The sequence below is a fragment of the Ictidomys tridecemlineatus genome, chromosome 8, assembly GCF_052094955.1.
Source record: "Ictidomys tridecemlineatus isolate mIctTri1 chromosome 8, mIctTri1.hap1, whole genome shotgun sequence".
NCBI classification, from domain to species: domain Eukaryota; kingdom Metazoa; phylum Chordata; class Mammalia; order Rodentia; family Sciuridae; genus Ictidomys; species Ictidomys tridecemlineatus.
This window is the reverse complement of record NC_135484.1, coordinates 22,866,811-22,887,033: the sequence shown is the minus strand read 5'-3', so window position 1 is coordinate 22,887,033 and position 20,223 is coordinate 22,866,811. Positions and strand designations below refer to the sequence as shown.

At 35.4% G+C, this 20,223-nt stretch overlaps 1 protein-coding gene across 5 annotated transcripts in view; it reads left to right on the top strand.

Moving 5' to 3' along the window:
• The window catches only part of Adgrg6 (adhesion G protein-coupled receptor G6), a 135,409-nt gene that overhangs the window by 85,016 nt on the left and 30,170 nt on the right, over nt 1-20,223 (top strand). For all 5 annotated transcript variants that reach the window (XM_013362642.4, XM_040283390.2, XM_040283392.2 and 2 more), the window contains 11 exons: nt 2,654-2,706; nt 3,483-3,545; nt 6,743-6,885; nt 9,376-9,487; nt 10,485-10,549; nt 11,192-11,402; nt 12,330-12,501; nt 13,777-13,917; nt 16,340-16,459; nt 18,026-18,071; nt 19,541-19,647. In XM_013362642.4, coding sequence (XP_013218096.1) covers nt 2,654-2,706; nt 3,483-3,545; nt 6,743-6,885; nt 9,376-9,487; nt 10,485-10,549; nt 11,192-11,402; nt 12,330-12,501; nt 13,777-13,917; nt 16,340-16,459; nt 18,026-18,071; nt 19,541-19,647 — 1,233 coding nt within the window. The remainder of the gene's footprint in view (nt 1-2,653; nt 2,707-3,482; nt 3,546-6,742; nt 6,886-9,375; nt 9,488-10,484; nt 10,550-11,191; nt 11,403-12,329; nt 12,502-13,776; nt 13,918-16,339; nt 16,460-18,025; nt 18,072-19,540; nt 19,648-20,223) is intronic.

The following is a 20,223-nucleotide window of genomic DNA, read 5'->3' as shown; positions in this document are numbered from 1 at the left end:
TGCTTATGCATAATGAATAAAGGCCATGAAACTGAGCCTACAGACTATAAATTTCCTAAATAAAAGAAGTTAGCACATTAGTAGATTTTGGTAGGTATCATTACTTATGATTAGCTTTATATGTTTTCAGCTAAGTTTTAAAAAATAGATTTCTTATTTTTTTATTTGACTGTTTAGTCAAAACCAAAACTTACACGATGACTTATCATGAAATTGTTCTCCTTTTCTTTGCTACTCCTCTACCTGGAGACTCCTCTGCTTGGAATCACTGTTAGGTTTTTGGAGTGCTCTCTAAAGCTCTTTGTAGACATAAAAGAAAATAACACTATAAACTCTTATCTTTCTTCATTTTTACACTAAAACTGATAGAGTTTAAGTACCATTCTACACTATAATAATTTTTGTGGTTGCCAAGGTTAGTATAGGAGAATGTTTCTAAACAGTGTATGTTTAATTATGTGATTGTCTAGTTATTTATTTAACAAGTTTTCTGTTGATGCCCACTTAGGATATAATTTATTTAACCAATATCCTACTGATGGACAATTTGAAAGTTTCAAATTTTCAAAATTTTAGTAGTTTCTTATCTCTCTTGCAAACAGAGCCTATTTTTTCATTTTTTTCTCTTTTCCATACTCAGAAATGTCATTTTTCATGGATTCTATGCTATGAGACTTGGTGCTTCTTTTTCTACATAATGCAGTACAGTTCAAACTTTGGCCCTTTGTATGGATAGAATCATTAACATATATATTCTGAAGTAAGAAAATGGATTTTCTTAGGTACTAGGTGTCTGATAAATGCTATTGATAGCAAAAATAGTTAAAACAACAATTGAGAGGTAGTGGTGAAAAAATACATATGCACCGACATACACACAGAGATGTAAGTGTACATATATGTACATTTGGAGGATAACTGATAGAAAATGGACTTATCTTTAAAGACAATACTCTTTAAGACAAATTGACCATAGAAAATAATAGTATGTAATTAACAATTTTGTTACAAAATTGGTGGGGAAAGTGAAATTCTTTAATAGAAGTTAAAGAAAAGGCCACTGTTAACTTTTCTGGAATGACTCATTAACATCCTAACTAATTCAAACCTTAGGAGTTGCATTTAATTTTTAAATGGAGACCAGGCTCTACAAAATAGAGTACATACTTGCATTCCATTTTCTTTCAGCATTGTTCTTTTTTTCTTTCTTTCTTTCTTTTTGGGTACCAGGGATTGAACTCAGGGGTACTCAACCACTGAGCCACGTCCCCAGTCCTATTTCGTAGTTTATTTAGAGACAGAGTTTCACTGAGTTGCTTAGTGCCTCACTTTTGCTGAGGCTGGCTTTGAACTCCTGATCTTCCTGTCTCAGCCACCTGAGCCACTAGGATTAAAGATGTGTGCCACCACACTGGGAACAGCATTGTTCTTTATATTTTGTTTAAAGTCAGAATGGTTTCAAAAATGTAAAATTTCTTATTTTCATTCTCAAGCAACTGGCAACGTTATTGATCCTGAAAGCATTCACTGGAAAGTTTGTGCTAGACAAAGTATAATTTTACATTTACTTCATGCATGGCTTGGTAACATCATACTCATCTGAAGCTAAGCTTTTTACTGGACAGCTTGGCTTAAGATATAAGCTACCAAAAGCAGATGCTTGATGATGAAGATACAAATTTTTTTCTGCAACTCATATTATAGGTTGAGTGTCTGAAAAATTCAAAATCTAAAGTATGCCTTTGTGATTATGAGATTAGTGAAGTCTGAAAATATTCCAAAATTGAAATACTGGGATACTTCTGGCAGGATAAGTGACATTCAACCTGTATTACTATTTATAATTTAAAATGATTAAGTACTTTTTTGCCAGCATTTTCTAAAATGTCATTCAATTTTAGACATGCTTATAAGGAAGTCTGATGTATATATGAAACAAGACTTAAAAATCCCTTGGGAAGTGTTATGTAAGTAGGAAAACCTCACGTTGGTAGATAAATCCTGTTTTGCAGTTGTAGTGGATGCCACATCACCAAAGCTTGTTGTTCATGTTGAGGAGAATCCTTGCTTTCAATCAAAAATCTTGTACTGAGCTCCATTAAGACTATTAAATAACCACATGAAATTAGTTTTAGTTCCAATAATGTTGAGCATATTTTATTGCTTTTATAAAGATTTATATTAATTTGTAATTTGTCTTATTACTAATATTCTTGAAGTGTTAGTGATTAGAAAACATGTTCTGTTGTACCTCAGTGATTATTAAATAAATGAAACGAAAGGTGTTTTTGTAGTACACTTCATATCACCATATGGGCTAAAGAAAACTTGAATGTTCCAGTGTGGGACCTGCCACTTCATAGTTGGGTGACCCTGGGCAAACTCTGTCATCTCTGCAGAACTCCATTTTTTTTTTTTTCATGAAAAAGGTGGGGGGTGTGGTAGGGGTGGATATATTGTGAGGACTGAAAGAAAGAGCATTTATCAAGACTCAGGGGAACAGTCATCTGGTATCTCTTACCTTTTTCATTCACTTCTCTGACTCTCTATGATTTTCCCAGGATCTTATACATACAGCTTATCTTTGGGGAGGGAAGAAATTGGTTTCATTTTTCTAAAGAGTTACCCGAACTTAGCCTTTTGTGTTTTTCAGCTCAATTCAACCTTCCAGAATTGGAACTACACCGTTTATGTGGTTAATATCAGGTAAATGTCTGAATTATTTGAGAAAAAAATTCTCTAAATTTACCTAAATTATGTGTGTATGTATTCGTGTGTGTGTATATGCACACACACACACACACACACACACACACACACACACACATATATATATATACGTATATATGTAAATAAATATCTATTCTAATAAGTCAGAAATTAAAAGGAAAATTAAATACACACACTAGTTCTGTTAGTTCCTTCTCACACTCTGGTGATCACATAAAGTGTCGCCTAGTTTGCAAACACCTCAGTTTGGAGAATTTTTTTTTTTTAACAAAATAAGAGATCTACAGTTTGCAACCTAGCATTTCAAAATGCCCTTTCACTATTTTTTTATTAAATACTCCAGTAAATTCCTAGAAAATAGTATTGTCCATATATTCTCCTCTGTGCCTTATTTTCATGGTTTTATAGCTGAAACTAGTTTTCTGAAGTATATTTTGCAACTCTGAAACATACATTCGTCTGACCCAAGAGACACAATAACACAAAAAAGCAGTCAGTTGTCAGTAAATTCAGAATGAATATTATTCAACACACTAAAGTAGGTTCCTTCTCAGAACATCTCCAATTCTTTTTTCTTCTAAAATAGAAGAGCACACAGTTGCCTGGGTTTACAGAAGAATCTAGAACCTCAGAACACATATTTGGAAATACTTAGAAAATCTATTCTCTCTCCTCCTGTCTCCTCCGCCAGTTTTGTTGTTGATGATATGGTGGATGAGATTGATGCTGATTATGTGTATTTGTATTTATAGTTTTCACCTGAGCACGGGAGAGGACAAGATTAAAGTCAAAAGAAGCATTGTGAATGATCAAAGGTAAAACTGACTACAACTTCTGGAAGGTGTAACCTTTCTCTTGTTCATTGCTTTGACTGTCTGAGAAATGAGAATAATAAGATAGGAGAAAAAAATTCTATCACTCAGTACATTTAACTTTGCCATTGATGCGCACTATTTTTTCTTATATTTAAAACCATAATAGAACAAATGATAAAAATGTAAGTCTGATGAAAAACAGTTTGAAAGTAGAGCATTTAACATGGATGAATTATGATATTTAGTACTTACAGTTTATTTATAATAAACCATTACCTCTAATTTGAAAATGCAAAGAGAACCTCAAAGAAATAGTTCTGTTATGACTGATGTGTGGCTCCATGATAGAGCTCTGGCCTACTGTGGGTGAAGCCGTGGATTCCATACATAAAGCCACACACACACACACACACACACACACACACACACACACACACACACACAAAGGCATGCACACAAAAAGCTTTTAAAATGCTAAGTTTATACGATCACATCTAATAATATGAATGATATGTACAAAATATTTTTAGCATTTAAAGCCATGAACTCATTTTCTAAAGTCTCTATTTTTAAACTTATTAGGAGCATGACTTAACCACCCCAATAATTTAATACACGTGTCCAACATACATACATAACCTGTTGACATATAAGGACCACCTGTTCATATTGCTATAAAATTGAAAACTTAACTCCAAATGAGAAAAAAATTAGTTCCGGTCAGTATATTGCATCCCCATAGAATTTTTTAAAAATCAATTGAAGAGCAAAAGTTCTCATAAGCCTTGTTGGGTTTTTTGATGTGTTGGCTATACAACTGATGCTCAACTATGCTTCTTTTCAAGTGATATAGTTTTACAGGAAGAGATTAAAATCAAGTTTCATGTGAGAATTGACCAGAGAACTTTCTTCTTGTATATTTCTATTTAACATTAGAAAAAAAATGTTTTTAAAGTTACTGGTATATTGAAACTCATCATTTCTGTATATATTCAATAGACAAGATTAAGCCATTTGATTAGGGAAAATTGTTTTTATTTTCTGACATGTTCTTTGTCCTTTAGGATCTGAAAATGAGTAATATATTTCAATATTATAAGTGATAGAACTTTTCCCCTTTACTTAGCCAAATGATCTCTTCCAAGCCTGCCTGCTGGATCACAGTGGGACTTCGGGAGTGGATCCAGCAGCTCTCTGAATCCTTTTGCTGAGCATTTTGTTTAGCAATTGGGACAAGAAGTCAGCTTTCACTTTTTAGCTTGCTTACTTCTTCTGTGACCTGATACTAAAATCATCCCTCACCCATATGTCCACACCTCAGAAATTCTTGCCTAGAAGAGTTAACTGACATAAAACCTCAGTTTCTGTCTGTCAAACCAATGAATAATTTCACACAAAATGATAGGGAGAATGAACTAAGACAGTGTACGTGGGAAAATACTGTCTAGGTTTTCTTTGGTATGAATTTTGGCATTGCTATAATTATCCCGGTAGCACACGCCCCACTCCCAATCCCCGCTTTTTCCCATTCTCTAAAAGTTTGTGTATGCTCATTGCTCAGGTTTTATAATCTCTCATTGTTTTTCCTTGAACTGCAATAGTAGTTTCACACACATTCTTTTTTCTAAACGTTCCCTTTCAAAGTCATTGTGTCATTATAGCTTCAGATAATGCTATCATACTCTATCACCTAGACAGGCAGGAAACCAAAGCCACAGAGGCTGTTTTTTTGAATGAAGAATGTTTGATGGTGACAGCAGATAGAACTTGACTGTGTAGAACCATAAAATTGGTTCAGTTTTCAGGAGGAGAGAGAGGAAAACAACCCAGATAAGACCTGTGAAAATGTGTGCTTATTCTTGAATTGCTGTGTTTGGGTATTCAATACTCCCCGGATACATTGTGCTAAAGATGTTCTCAGTATTCAAGAGAAGTTAAATGTCACATTCCCACCTGTAGGTTCTCAGTGACTGGAGTGGCAAAGCATATCTTCAAACAATAATATAATCAATTTTTTTTCATAGGCTGTTTCAAAAAATTACTAATGCAGCACTATTCACTATTATTATTTATATCTATGTTCACCTCATCCTGAAATATGACTTGTATATGAGCATTGGGTAGTAGGTCATTTTAGAAATAAATATCTTTTCAGAGTAAATTATAAGAATAGTACAACACTTTGTCCTTGAGAATAGCACAGATATGGGGAAAGGGCATAGAACTATTTAATTTCTCCAAACCTTGAACAGAAAATATTGAACAAATTTCTTATTTTTTAGCACCACAAATATATTAATAGTCTATTTAATTTTTATTTATTTTCACAGAATCTTATGAACAAAATATGCCACTGTCTTTGTACTGCACATTCCATAGTAAAAAGCAAGCTTCTGGTTTGTCTTTGGCAAACTTGATAATTTAATGCCTTGTGTCTTATTTATTCATTTCAGAATATGACCAAGATGAAACTCTGTTGCCAACCCAGAGCATTCATACACAAGGGAAAATATTTCTCATTTACCTGACATACTAATCTCATTTAATTTATCTCAATGTTGAATGAATAGTTTTGATGTCTGGTGTTAATTATAGCTGTGGTTATGCCTGAACCGAAAAGGACTTTGTTATTTTAAATGGTAAAATTGAAAGTTTTGACAAAACAATCTTTTGCTTCCATTAGAGAGATTTTCTTTTTAAAAATTTCAAGGTCAGATACTCTAAAACCATCTACAGTGATATGCTGGCTCACCATAGAATATATCTGGAGCATATGTTTCATAAATTTTCACCACATGAAGCATGTGAGAATGCTTCATGGAGATGGAAAATTCTAATTTTCTATATGAAATATGAATTTTTATTTAAAGACCTTATTTTTTTTCCCTTAAAGCAATAGGGTAGAATTAACCACAATTTTTCTTTCTTATGTGTGTGTTACAAAATAGTATTACAGATAAATGTTAAAATATCTCTGAAAAGAAATGAAGTGATACAGATATACATGTAAAATAACATCCATTCATACTGAAATATTTTCATGTTATAATTCATGCATCATCAGGGAAAGCCGGAGAGCACAGTGGCTAGTCATCTCAGTCTTGACATTTTATGGTCATTCTCTGTATCCACATGTTCTGTTTTTTGCACCAAAAAACAACCAGCCAACGATAATTTTATCTGCACTGTTTTTCTAGATTGATGATTTGGGCCCTTCTAGTTTACAATGCTACCAATAATGCCAACTTAGAAGGAAAAACCATTCAACAGAAACTTTTAAAAAACAATGAGTCCCTGAATGAGGGCCTGAGGCTCTACACGGTGAATGTGAGGCAACTGGGTAAGTGACTTCAACTGCTTACAGTTTTAGGTGACTATATATTATTCATGTTTAACTGAGATTCTTCCTTTATGTGTTATTGTCTGTGTAAAAATATTTTTTTCTGATGATGAAATTTATTACATTGGAGATCATTACAAATGAGTGACTTAGTCTAACAAATAGCTCAGTACCTATGAGTCTACTGGTCAGCTCAGTACTTAGGAATCCACTGATCAGCTCAATACCTATGAATCTGCGGAAACAACGAAGAATGTGAGAGTTGATATTTATCTTAGGGGGACGTACTGTGAAAAGACTAAGAATATGAGCAAAATGCCAGAATAACTTGACTGTCATTGACTTTAGGGATTAAAGAAAGAGTGTGCCTCTGAACATAAGAGAACTCGTAACCAGGTAGATCTTGCAAAAGGAAGTTTTTTATTATAAAGCATCTCTCTGTCTTGTGTTCCCTGTCTCCAGTAATGACACCACTGTCTTCCACAGATAGGCCAGAAATCCAGGTGTTATCCTGGACCTAGACTGTGGTGCTGCTTGTACTGTTTAATATGTCACATTCACGTACAACTCCTCTCTACATTTGTGCATACATTCTCTCACTGTCCACTCTATGATCACCTGCCTGTTTTTAAAGGCAGTCCCAAAGTCACCTCTTTTGTGAAGACATTTCTGATCTCATCATGTGTAAACGTACATCACCACCTCCTTGAGCTTCCTTTTCATGCTGTCTGGACACCCAGAGTATCATACCTGTTAGAAGACCTTTGTCTCCTATGAGACTTGTTGATGTTCTTGAATGTGTGTGTTCTTCAAATAGTCATCTCCTCTAGAAAGAGACCACATCTTCGTTTTAAAATACCTTTACTTCTATCTTCCCTCAAAACTCAAAATATTTCTCAGCACTTGAATACTTGTTGAGTAGATGAAAAATTAAATGAACCTTGATGGGAATTTTTTTTAACATATTTATTTTTTAGTTGTAGTTGGACACAATGCCTTTATTTATTTATTTTTATGTGGTGCTGAGGATCGAACCCAGGGTCTTTCACATGCTAGGCAAGCACTATATAAGCCACAACCCAACCCTATTGATGGGAATTTTTTAAAGTAATTGTTAAAAAAATATAGATGACAAAAGTAATTGTTCTAATATTATTATATGAATACAGCGGTGCCATGATTAAATACTATATAGAAATCAGGAGAAAAGAAAAATGATGCTTTCCAGGCTGTGCACTCAGAGTCTAAGCAGGGAAGTGGGAACTCCTTGGCTCTAAGAGGGTGCTTATGCCTGAGGCCAGAATCACAGGGGAATAAAGCTCTCTCTATCTCTATGAGGAACTTCCCATCTTTACCATGTCAACATAGAATGATAATGATGATAATGATGGTGGTGATGATGATAATGAAGACCACTTTCTGAGCCACTGTGGAGAAACGCTTCCTAACAAACAGGGCTCCTTAGTGTGGGGAGACCACAGCAGCTGCCCTTTCATACACTGGAGTCTCCACAAAGAAGTAATGTGACAAATGGCAGTTGATAAATGACTGAGGGACCCTAGGGGCCAGCTCTATCCCTTCTCAGAGGCTGGAGAATCTCAGAACACCCCTCTCTGCATATTTGGACATTTAATTTATAGCATTTAATTTAAATTTTATAGTTTTTCTGCAAGTGGGTCTGTAGAGAAAAATTTCCATCAAATGCTCAAATGCAAAACAACAACAAAACGAAAACCTGGTCATTTTAAAGCCCAGGTCACAATGGGAAAGTTACTTGAATTTTCAGTTGGTGATAATGATACCAGTTCCCAGAACTCCAGTATAACTTGCTGATTTTAAGCATTGAAATATAAGTTTTATTGTGGTTATTGATATATTGCTATTACTTTGATTTTTTTAAAAAAATAACATCTGAATCATTTATATCGTGATACCCAGATTCTTTTCATGCAAAAAGTGAAGTGTTTGACAATGAAGAAGTGAGGGTAAGATAGGGGAAAGTGCTCATAGATACCTTCTTGCCATTCTTCCAGTGAGCTTCCTGGCAGTAGATTATTAGCAGAGAAGCTAATTTTAATATTTATAAAATATGTTCACAACTCAGTGATGAAACCACTATAAGCTTTCCACTTTAACAAAGGTCATTACATTTTGAATCTTTTAGGTTTACTCTCATTTTCTGTAGTGTTTATTTTTTGAATAGAACTTATGTTACTAATCTATGATTATTTACATGTATGTTACCTATTTATGTGTATAGGCACTTTATTGGATGGTTTTATAATATGCAATAATTTCTGTGTCTGAAATGTATTATATGTGTATTCTTCCTTATTTATAAATTTTTACAGTTTCTGAACATAAAACCCTAGTATTTTATCATACATGAAATGCATTCCTAATTACCAGGATTGTATTTGGTTTTCATCATGCACCTTTAACATCAAAGGATGGACTGATCTTTCTCGTGCTCATTCTCATTTCTCTCAGGTATTTGTGCTGCGGTGGAGGAACCCACAGGCTTTTACTGGCCAGCTATCCCACCTTCTGAGTACACCCATCCGTGTCCAGACAAGCCTGGCTTTTCTGTTACACGAATATGGTAATATTTTCATTGACTTGTACCAACCAAGCTTCACACTATCCATATTCCCAGGGTACATGTACTGCTCAGCAGTACTGTTGATTGGGAAAAAGGGCAGGAATCTCTGTATGTGCCTAAATTGTGCTCTTCTGGGTCAGGGGGGTAGAGATAAGGTTAGCAGGTTGCACATCAACAATCTCAAGACATGTCTAAAGAAAGATCTAGGAACTTGGAAAACAGAGTGGTTCCGGGCAGGCACCTTGTGTATAGCTGACCCTAGCCAGCTTGTAGCCCTGGAACATGCAATTAAAAATCCCAAGACTTTTTAACTGTTTGAAGAGAAGTAGCAAAGAGGGAAAAGACAAGATCCAGGCTTAGCAGTCTGCTGATACAGACTGTCAGAATATGAAGTTTCCCTGAATGTCTAACAAAAAACTTGAGAAACAAGATAATTGTAGGGATTCATCCAACTGCTAGTCTCAAATCTAGTTCTTCACCCTCTACCCCACTCCTGGTTAGAGCTTCCTTGGAGGGAATTCAGAAAGGGAAACTGCTTAAGTGTGACAGCTGCTGTGTTTGACACTTGGTTGAAAGAAGGCTTTAGAGATCGATGAACTGGAATTTAAAATGTAGCCTGACCTCTTTCTGGCTGGAGACCTTGGGAAATTCCTTGGCTTCTCTTGGCTTCCCTACGTCCATTTCCTCATCTATAAAAGATGGATTTCCAGAGTTATGTGAAATCAAAATCAAAATGTATCTATAAAGTTCTTAAAGCAGTACTTGACCAATGTATTCTAGGTTGGGATACAGGATATTGCTTGTATTTTGATTCTGTGAAGTAGGCTACTCATTTCTTCCAGTAAGGATTTTTAGTATGCACTTTATTTCAACATATTACAACTTTATTTTCAGATGGGACTTACCTAGATATCATTAGAGCTTATTAATTAATATCACAAGCTGTCTTCTCATTTATGTCAAATATTTGAAATATCTTTTTGTTGTTGTTTCATAGTTACGGAAATCCTTCCAACACTTCATTAGCCGAGTGGGGGCCCCTCGATTTATCCAACTGTACAAGTAAGTGAGCAGCTTCTCTGTTCAGTTCCCAAAATGAAATGACTTTATGCCTCATGGCTTTCACCTTCTTCAGACATGTTCTTCTGTGTGCTACTGTTTTAATACTAAAAAATAGGCATATGACTGTTTTTCTTAAGGTAGAAAGTACATGCTTCTCTCATTCTAACTTTATATTCTATTTATTCTATAAGACTAAAATAGTGAAGAAATTTTAGAGAGGACTTTAAAATATATATGTGTGTATATGTATACACACACACACACATACATATGCATAAATACACACCCCCCAAACATACACAATTACTACTGTCAGTGTTTTGTAGTATTGTCAAACAGCAAACGTGCTTATTCAGAGATTCTGGACCATTTCTTTTAGAACAGTATATCAACACTGGTCTCTTAGAGTTGCTTATGTCTTTGTGTCTTACTAAAGAGAGAAGTTAGTTTGTGTATAAATATTGTATTGTTACCCTGTGCAGACAATCATAAGGGAATACACACAGGAACCCTGCTTCAGCTATAAAGTAAAATATCACACCATGTTTTGGATCCCTGGACATGCTTAAAATGAAATGTGCAGTAAAATTTTCTATGTTGTTTCTTCAGCCTTTTTTTTTTTGTTATTGTTGTTTGTTTTAGAGGAAGTAAATGAAGTTGCTAATCAGATTTTAAATTTAACTGCGGATGCCCAGAACTTAACCTCAGCCAATATCACCAACATTGTAGAACTGGTCAAAAGAATTGTGAATAGTGAAGAAAACATTGATTTAACACTCGGCTCGACTCTAATGAATATATTTTCTAATATCTTAAGCAGTTCAGATAGTGACTTGCTTGAATCTTCTTCTGAGTAAGTACCTCTCTCTTTTTTTCTTGAAGAGTAAAATTTATTGAATAAATGTGTTGTTGTATAATTTCAAACCTATCTGAGGACTTTGTGGCCTGCCTTCGTAATTAAAATCTCTGGAAGATGCATAGACAGTCCCCAGGGTCATTCATAAAGGAAGCTTCAAAAAGTTCTCTCTTTTTTTCTTTTAAGAGAGATAATTTACAAAATGATTAGAGTTTTTATCAAACAGTATATGTAAATCCCCATATCATTTGTCTATTTGAAAATTCCTGAAAGATTACTTACCTGAGGGACATTACTTGGTCAATGTAAGTCTACCGTCCTGTGAACTGGACATAAACTGCCACAGCTATGTGATTGTTTGCCTTTTAAAGTGAAAATGCCTAAGGCAGGTGAAAATGGACCTATTTTTATAGAATCCAGTTTGTGTCCAATAATTTCACTTAATACGTTAATATTAAAGTGTTTAATTATTTTCTGTTCCCTTCTTTTCAACCACATTTCTTTAATGAAAATTTTATATTCATTGAAAGGTATTCTCCAAGTTAATTTGTCTTCAAAATAATAAATTACAAATATTTTCACATCATATTGTTTCCTTTGATTCTTTCTAAGTTATAAAGTGGGGAGGGTATTTTTCTTATGAGCAAAGAGAGGCCAAAACAAACGAAAGACAGTACTTGTTCAGGATAATTTAATTGTTGGTTTCCCTTAAAGAAGATATTTCTCTTGAGGATGAATCTGTCACTGTGATTCTATGTTTTAACTGATATTATTATCGTTTGGAGTAACTTTGTGGATATTTAAGTTATTATCAGAAAATTTAAGATAATTTTATGTAGTTTGTGTTTTGCTATGCATCAAGACATGTGATCAGGTATCTAACACATTGTGTACTTAACAGTGACATCATTGTCATTTCTTTAGGGCTTTAAAAACAATTGATGAATTGGCCTTTAAGATAGACCTAAGTAGCACTCCGCATGTGAATATTGCAACTCGGAATTTGGCTCTTGGAATATCGTCCCTGAACCCAGAGACGAATGCAATTTCAAATTTTAGCATTGGTCTTCCAAGCAATAATGAATCATATTTCCAGGTAATAAACCACAGTTTTCTCTAATTTTAATTAGTTAATTAGATACAAACTTGCTGACCACTTTAACAGCTGTTACTTCAAGGACATGTATGCCCAAGAGGTGGCAGGCTGGTCTGAATATTGGCTAAGTTTAATTCTATCAGCAGCTACAAGTATTGTGGAAGCAGGGAGAAGGTGCCCCTTCATAGCTGAACAATAAGAGGTCATCATCTATGAGAGGTGACATGGAGCCAGGTGTTAAAACATGAGTTGGGGCTGCCATATTGGGGCACCAAGAATCAATCCATTGAGAAGAAAGAGGTCTATTAAGGACTCTGGAAAGTGAAAACCTTTTTACCAGTGATTCTTAAACTTAACATTAGAATCTCCTGGAGAACTTATTAAAACCAATTGCTAGACCTTACCCCAAGAGCTTCTAATGGAATAGGTCCTGGGTCAGACCCTGAAATTTGCGCTTTTGAGCAAATTCCTGAATATTACCAGTGCTGCTGGCCTGAGGATCACACTTCAAGAAATAATGACAGAAAAGTCTGTAAATAGCAGGTGACACTGAGACTGGACAAGTGAGCTGGGGCCAGATTAACAGAGAGCCTCTTGGACATGTTAAAGTCACACTTTAGCAAATAATTTCAAGTGGTTCCTATGTGCCCCAACACACTTGCCACAAGAACAAACAGAGTAAATGCAGCCTCGTTCTTTACCTGGCAAAATGTCTACGTGGAGCATAATAGTTGTTTAGCTATAGAAATAGACTACACTAAAAATAGAAAAATGTCTGGAGCCCAGGGTTCAAAGAAAACATTTTTTTTTCACACTGATTGAAAACTCACAAAGCACTGTGTAGCTTGAGCTATGGTTTCAATACAAATGATATCTGAGAGTGTTTGGAAAATTTCAGCTGTGGCCTCTTGACAGAGATAATTCAGTTTCTGTACTCCAACAACTTCAGTCTCTTTCACTAAGTGTTTTAAAAACAACTCAGAATCTGATAGGCTAGATCTAATCCTCATACAGGTCAATATTGACCAGTTTGTAGATTTCAGGTTTCAGAGTGAATGTGTTTTCTTCTTTGACGGGCATTGTAAACCTTGATTGAGACTCTGGATCGCCTATGGGGGTTTATCCAGGAGCTGCAGAGGCTGCCATGGAGATCCAGGAAGCCCCGGCTCTAGCTAACTAGGTGTTTGCAGTTGTTCTGTCTCCTTGGTCAGTGGGTGGAGTGAAGTATCCTTACTATGTCCTTGTGTTCACTCCACCAATATGTGTGTGTGACAGATGGATTTTGAGAGTGAACAAGTGGATCCACTGGCTTCTGTCATTTTGCCTCCAAACTTACTTGAAAACTTAAGCCAAGAAGATTCTGTATTAGTTAGAAGAGCACAGTTTACTTTCTTCAACAAAACTGGACTTTTCCAGGTAAGCATCAATTAAATAATTATTTTTCAATGGCAACTGAAGTTTCTTTGTTAAAAAATAAAAATTAAACTTCATATTTCTTCCAAATACATCAGAAGGTATTAGAAAAATTAATCTATTTTATTTTCAAAATAAAAAATATTTTTCATAAGCAAAAGGTTTTAATACAATTGTCTAAAAATTTATTTTAGAAAATAATGTGCTTATTAATAGGATAAGTTTATTCCAGTTTTTAAAATTAATAAAAATAGGCTAAAAGTTGCATAATAGAATTAAAAATTGAGTTACTAAAGAAGCTACTATTTATTATTCCCTTTGTTAAATATTTTACATTCCTCAGTCCTGTAGGCCTTCAGAATTAAAGAAATTGCACACCAAAGGAAAGGACTTTTTTTCAATTCAGCAGGAAGCACTGTTTATATAATGAGCAGCATTCTTGGCTTTAATCAGTTTTCCCATTAGTATTTCAAGAGACCTTTGGCTTTCACACATCCGCAGAGTAGGGTGGCATTGTGCTGAGCACATATTATCATTTTTATTGGCTTTAGTTCTAGATACTAGAAGGTCCACTGCCAGCAAACGCTGGTGACCTCTGATTGCCTTTAAGAGTACAGCCCATATAAAGCAGTTTCACTGCTTTTCTTAAAACCTGTTACATTCAAGATACCACAGTATGTACAACAGTGTGATCTGTATAAGAGAAAATCATGTCTCAAGGGCAGGAGAATAGAGAAGAATGGCCAGGTAGATTACAGATTTAAAAAAAAAAAATGCCATGGAAGCATTGATAGAAAATCGCTTCAAAAATTTAAAATTTTACCTGTGAACCTTTTAGGTACAAGGTATATAAAACTTTTGAAATTCATATAAATATCACTTATTAAAAACATGATTTACCCTGAGGCTCCTATAACTATAGACGCATACAACTGTATTTATTAAAATTATTGTAATTTGAGATTTATAGTGATGTCACCTTAAAAACAATATTAAAATACGCAGGAGACATCACAAAATGTGGGTGATGCTAGGCACAGTGGTGAATGCCTGTAATCCTAGTGGCTTGAGAGGCTGAAGCAGGCAGGTCACAAGTTCAAAGCCAGCCTCAGCAACTTAGCAAGGTCCTAAGCAATTCAGTGAGACCCTGTCTCTAAATAAAATATTTTAAAAAGGGCTTTTGATATGGCTCATTGGTTAAGTAGCACTCCTGGTTTCAATCCCCTTTACCAAAAAAAAAAAAAAAAAGTGATACAAAGAAGGAGGTCTGGTTCATAGGAGTAGTTTAGGAGAGTTCTTAGAGTGAGAAGGATCTGTCACTCTTTTCAGTCTTCTCATTTTTCCTTCTCATTTGGCATCTCCCTATCAAAGTTGTTATTAGAAAATGTATTTTTGGTTTTTTAAAATAAATTAACAGCAGAATGAAATACTGCAAGTTCCATAGTACTAACATAATAGGCAAGATATAAGTATATCCATATGTACATACATACATACATACATACATACATATGTATAAGCATAATAGACAAGATACATAGATATATGTACATTATATCTATCCTAGAATAATAGGCAAATATATAGGTATAGATGCATTTTAAATAGAAGTCTGGTATCACCAACCAATAGCTAGCATTTTGATAGTGATAACTATATAAAATTAATAAAAAGCTCTATTTTGGATGCTGAATTTTGCCTGGAATTTAGGACATTTTACAGCTATTCCAAAACAGCTGATTTATAAGCTGTTGTATGGAGAGAAATTTAGGAGATTTGACAGGAAACACAAGGGAGGAAAATAAAACAGAACTTGCTGGAGAGACAGCCTGTTTGAGTCATTTTGCAGGACAGGTTCCACTGCAGTGAAGTCTGCAGGTGCTGGCATGTAGACAGCACAGAAGAAGGTGAAAGTTCTGCATGGGACTTGCATCCAGTGGAACTACATTTAGGTATAGGTTAGTAAACAGGCCAGGCTCTTGGCATGGATGTAAAAGAGAAATTGCTTTTTATTTTTCACACCAAATTTCCTTCATACTTCTCTAAAGGAAAGAAAACTTCATCTGTTTTCTAGAGTAGGGAAATGAACTAATTGTTTCACACTTGTTCATGAGTTTATATTATTTATGGGTTTGCATTGTTTCAGATATGAACTGGCTGACATCAGTTACCCCGATCACGAATGCAGTTTTATGAGTACTACCTTATTATACTGGCTCATAATGCCCCCTCAATGTATTTATTGTGATAAGGGAAGTAGCACAGCTCCTTCAGGAAAGCCAGCAATTTTATGTTATAAACAGGATGCTCTAGAGTCGAAGATCTTAAGTGTAAAAATTGCTGACAGTTTGCTTATTTTGGAGCACAGAAGCAAAATAAAAGTGTGTACTTCTGACTAAGGCACGCAATTTTTTTTTCCCCGAAGGATGTGGGACCCCAAAGAAAAACCTTAGTGAGTTATGTGATGGCATGCAGTATTGGAAACATTACTATCCAGGATCTGAAGGACCCTGTTCAAATTAAAATCAAACACACAAGAACTCAGGTAAGAAAAAGCTACCAGTTGTGATTGAGCAGTGCAAACTATTTCAGAGAATTGTGGGCCTTTTCCTTTTACATGATAGTAAGTAACTGGTACTTTTTATGAGGGCAAGAATCAGTGTTCCAGAAGGGAGGCCACCAGTCAGGCAGTGCTCTGCGGTCACCATGAGTATCATCAGCTTGGGGCATGGTGTGGGAATTAGTCTTACCTAGGACTCATGAACCAGAAAGCATGGGAGTGAAGAAAAAGATAACTGTTCTTAAAAAATGACACACATCATTTCAAATAAATTAGATCTAATATCTTGCACCATTCTACCATAGGAGGTTCTGGTTGTGTCTCTGTATTTTTAAAGTAAAAAGTGACTGCAGCTGGGAATGTCAAGGAGCAACAGGAGGGAAGATTTATTCTCTAAGGGGTTAGCAGTTGCTTGAAATCTTGGCAAATGTCACTTCTCTTGCCTTATTGAACCTGTCCCCAGTGCCCTGGAAACAGGTTTTCCCACTTTTTTAGAGGGTCCAGTGATGATCCTGCCATTTATCTGGCAGGAAGAGAGCAGACAGATAAGGGCTAACAATTGGAGTTAAGTCATTGCAGAATCCTTGGAGAGGATCCTTGGAGACCTTCTCCAAAGAGACCTTGTGGCCTCTTTGTTTATCAGCCCCTTTCTCTATAAAGGAGGATTTTTTAAAAACTGTGGTGGAATATACTTGACAAAATTTACCATTTTATCATTTTTAAATGTGCGGTTCAGTAGCATTAAGTGTATTCACATTGTACCATCCGTCTCTACAAGAATTCCATCTTTTTGGACTGAAATTCCATTCCCATTAAACACTACCTCCCTATTCTTGCCTTCCAAGAACCTCTGGTAACCGCTGCTCAACTCTAGATCACCATTAATTTGATTCTTCTAGGTACCTCAAAAAGGGGAATCGTACAGTATTTGTCCTTTGGGACAATAAATTGATTATTTCACTTAGCAGAATGTCTTCAAGACATAAAGCAGCATCTGTCATCAGAATTTCTTTTTCTTTTTAGGGTCAGATAATATTCCATTATATGTATATATCAGAATTTATGTATCCATTTGTCCATCAGTGGACATTTGAGTTGCTTCTAGTTTTTGGTTATTGTGAAGAACACAGATGTATAAATATCTCTTTGAGTTGCTTCTTTCAGTTTGTTTCTGCATATATCCAGACACAAAGAAGAATTTTGAAGAATGTGAAATTATAATATAAAGGGCTTTGCTAAATATTAGGAATGGTAGTGGATGGATTCAGTATTTAATGATGGGACATGTAGTAACCTGCAGGAAGAAAAAAAAATAGGTGATATGATTCCTCATAAGGTTTCTAAGGTTATAGCTGATTTTCCCTTGGGATCTCCATTCTGAGAGAATATCCTCTATAGATGACCTCAGGTTTTCAGGTTGTGCTGGCACATCTCATGCTGATCTATTTCTTTGTGAACCCTGTAGCATTTTCTTCTTTGCCACATTTCAATCATGTGCTTTTTGAGTTATTTTAAACACAATTTCACATGTTTATTCTTGTGTTAATATAGGAAGTGCATCGTCCCATCTGTGCCTTCTGGGATTTGAACAAAAACAGTAAGTGTTAAAATACTGGTTGTCTTAATATAGATAACAACGAATTTTAAACACCATTAGACACCTCCATTTCCTTTAATTCCACTCCAAACCACAATGAGTCACAATGTAAGTGTAAGAGCAACTGAACTGCAGATTTTAGTTTATATCACTTAGGAAGTCAATTCTAGTTTATGTAACTTTTTAGACACTACAAGAAGAAATGGGCATACTTGACTTTTTTTTTTTTAATGAAACAACTCTTGATTTCAGTCATTTGTCAAATACGGTATAGACTTTTGTTGTGACTATTAGTTGAATGTAGGCCCACACTTGACGTTATTCTTCTAGGATACATAGGAAGCTATTACTTGATATGCACAAGTCATCTGATTAGAAACCCAGCTTCCATTTCAAGTTAGGGTGGGTGGAGAACACACCAAGGAAGATAAAAGATAGGGATGGTGATAGTGGACGTGGATTACAGGAAAGAAATGAGAAGCTTCCACAACACCACAAACAAATAGAAAGAGTCTGTCAAAGTAAAGGAATAAGCACATCATTAGGCTGCAGCTGTGGAAATCTCCTTGAGGGGATTTTCCTCAAGCATAAGTGATGAACTTCATAGGTCTGTACCTTCCACGTCCCCTTCCATCAGGGTCCCCCACTGGAATGATCGTGGCCAAATCTGTTCCACCAACATGCTGGCTACTTTGTTAAATGCCAGTAATATTCATTTTTAGAGACAGAGAAAGACAGAGAGTGCCCCAAAGTGGTCAAACCTCTTTTTTATTTTGGACAATCCTTGTTCTAGCTGGACAGTTTTGTGGTTTGGTTGCACAGTTTGGAGACCCTGATTTCATCATAGACATTTGTTAAATATTACCTTACATCTTTACATGCTATTCAAATAAATGGATCTCATATTTTGATCCTAGGAGTTGTTCATACTTATATTATACTATTAAAGTCAGAAAGGATACACTCAAACCACACGCAGTTAAGTCATCACCATGCTTGACTGCTGTGCTCATAATCACATATTCTAAGAAAGCAGACCTCCTTTGTTCTTAGGGCTTCACAAAAATACAGACCCATCCTATGGAGCAGTATTGGTCTCCAGAAAGTTCCTTAGCACGTAGCACATTTGAAAAGGAGCATTCTTTATAGAAACTTTTTTTTTCAATTATGTTACAATTAAACTCAAACATTTGCAGAACCCCCAAACACTCCAGTAGAACACAATGAAACACAGGTTCCACAGATTCACTGTCTAGATTGTCTCTAACTGCCTGCTCAGCACTAGCCTCCTATGAGTCCAGGATCCAGGATTATTTTACATATTGGTAACTTTATGAATGGCATTCATTGCACAGATAAGCTCAGTTAAGACAGACCAGATGAGGCTGAGGCAGATTTCCTGAAAGTCATCCCATTCCTTATGGAGAAGATGCTGTTGCTCTCACTCTCTTTATTGATTCCTCCCACAGAAAGTCTTGGAGGATGGAACACGTCAGGGTGCATTGCGCACAACAGTTCAGATGCAAGCGAGACCATCTGCCTGTGTAACCACTTCACACACTTCGGAGTCCTGATGGTGAGGGGGGTTTCTAAGCTCATTTTGACATCATGTAATTTCAGAAGGCATACTTCTTTTCTTTTTTTTTTTAAACTTTTCTTTTTAGATTTTGTGTTTGAAGAATTTTTTTTCCTGATCATGCCCATCTATACCCTAAATCTTAATTCTTAAAGAAAAATCTAATTAGTAGAGAACATATATTAAAAATATAAGAAAGTAATTATAGAACTCTACGTGTTTTTTACAGTATTGACAGTGATGACAGATAATCCCAGAAATAAGAAAATCTCTGTTAAGAGAGAAATAGAGTCTTGGAAACAGGGAGACAGGAATAAGAGGGAGGGAAAGTTAAAGAAGAAAATGTTGGAAGAGAACTGTGAATTGTTTGATCAAATTTTTCTTATGTTATGACTCAGTCTGTCATTCTGTACCAGGCTCTGTGCCAGGGAATCTTCCTCCTGGAGATGGCAGCATCTCAGAAGAGATTAGTGACTTGTGTTAAATGGAGACCTCAGTGATGATGGGCGTGGTGTTTCTCTGGCTCTCAGGCCTTGTATCATTCTTTTCTTCTTTTCTTCTTTGCTTTTTTCCCAT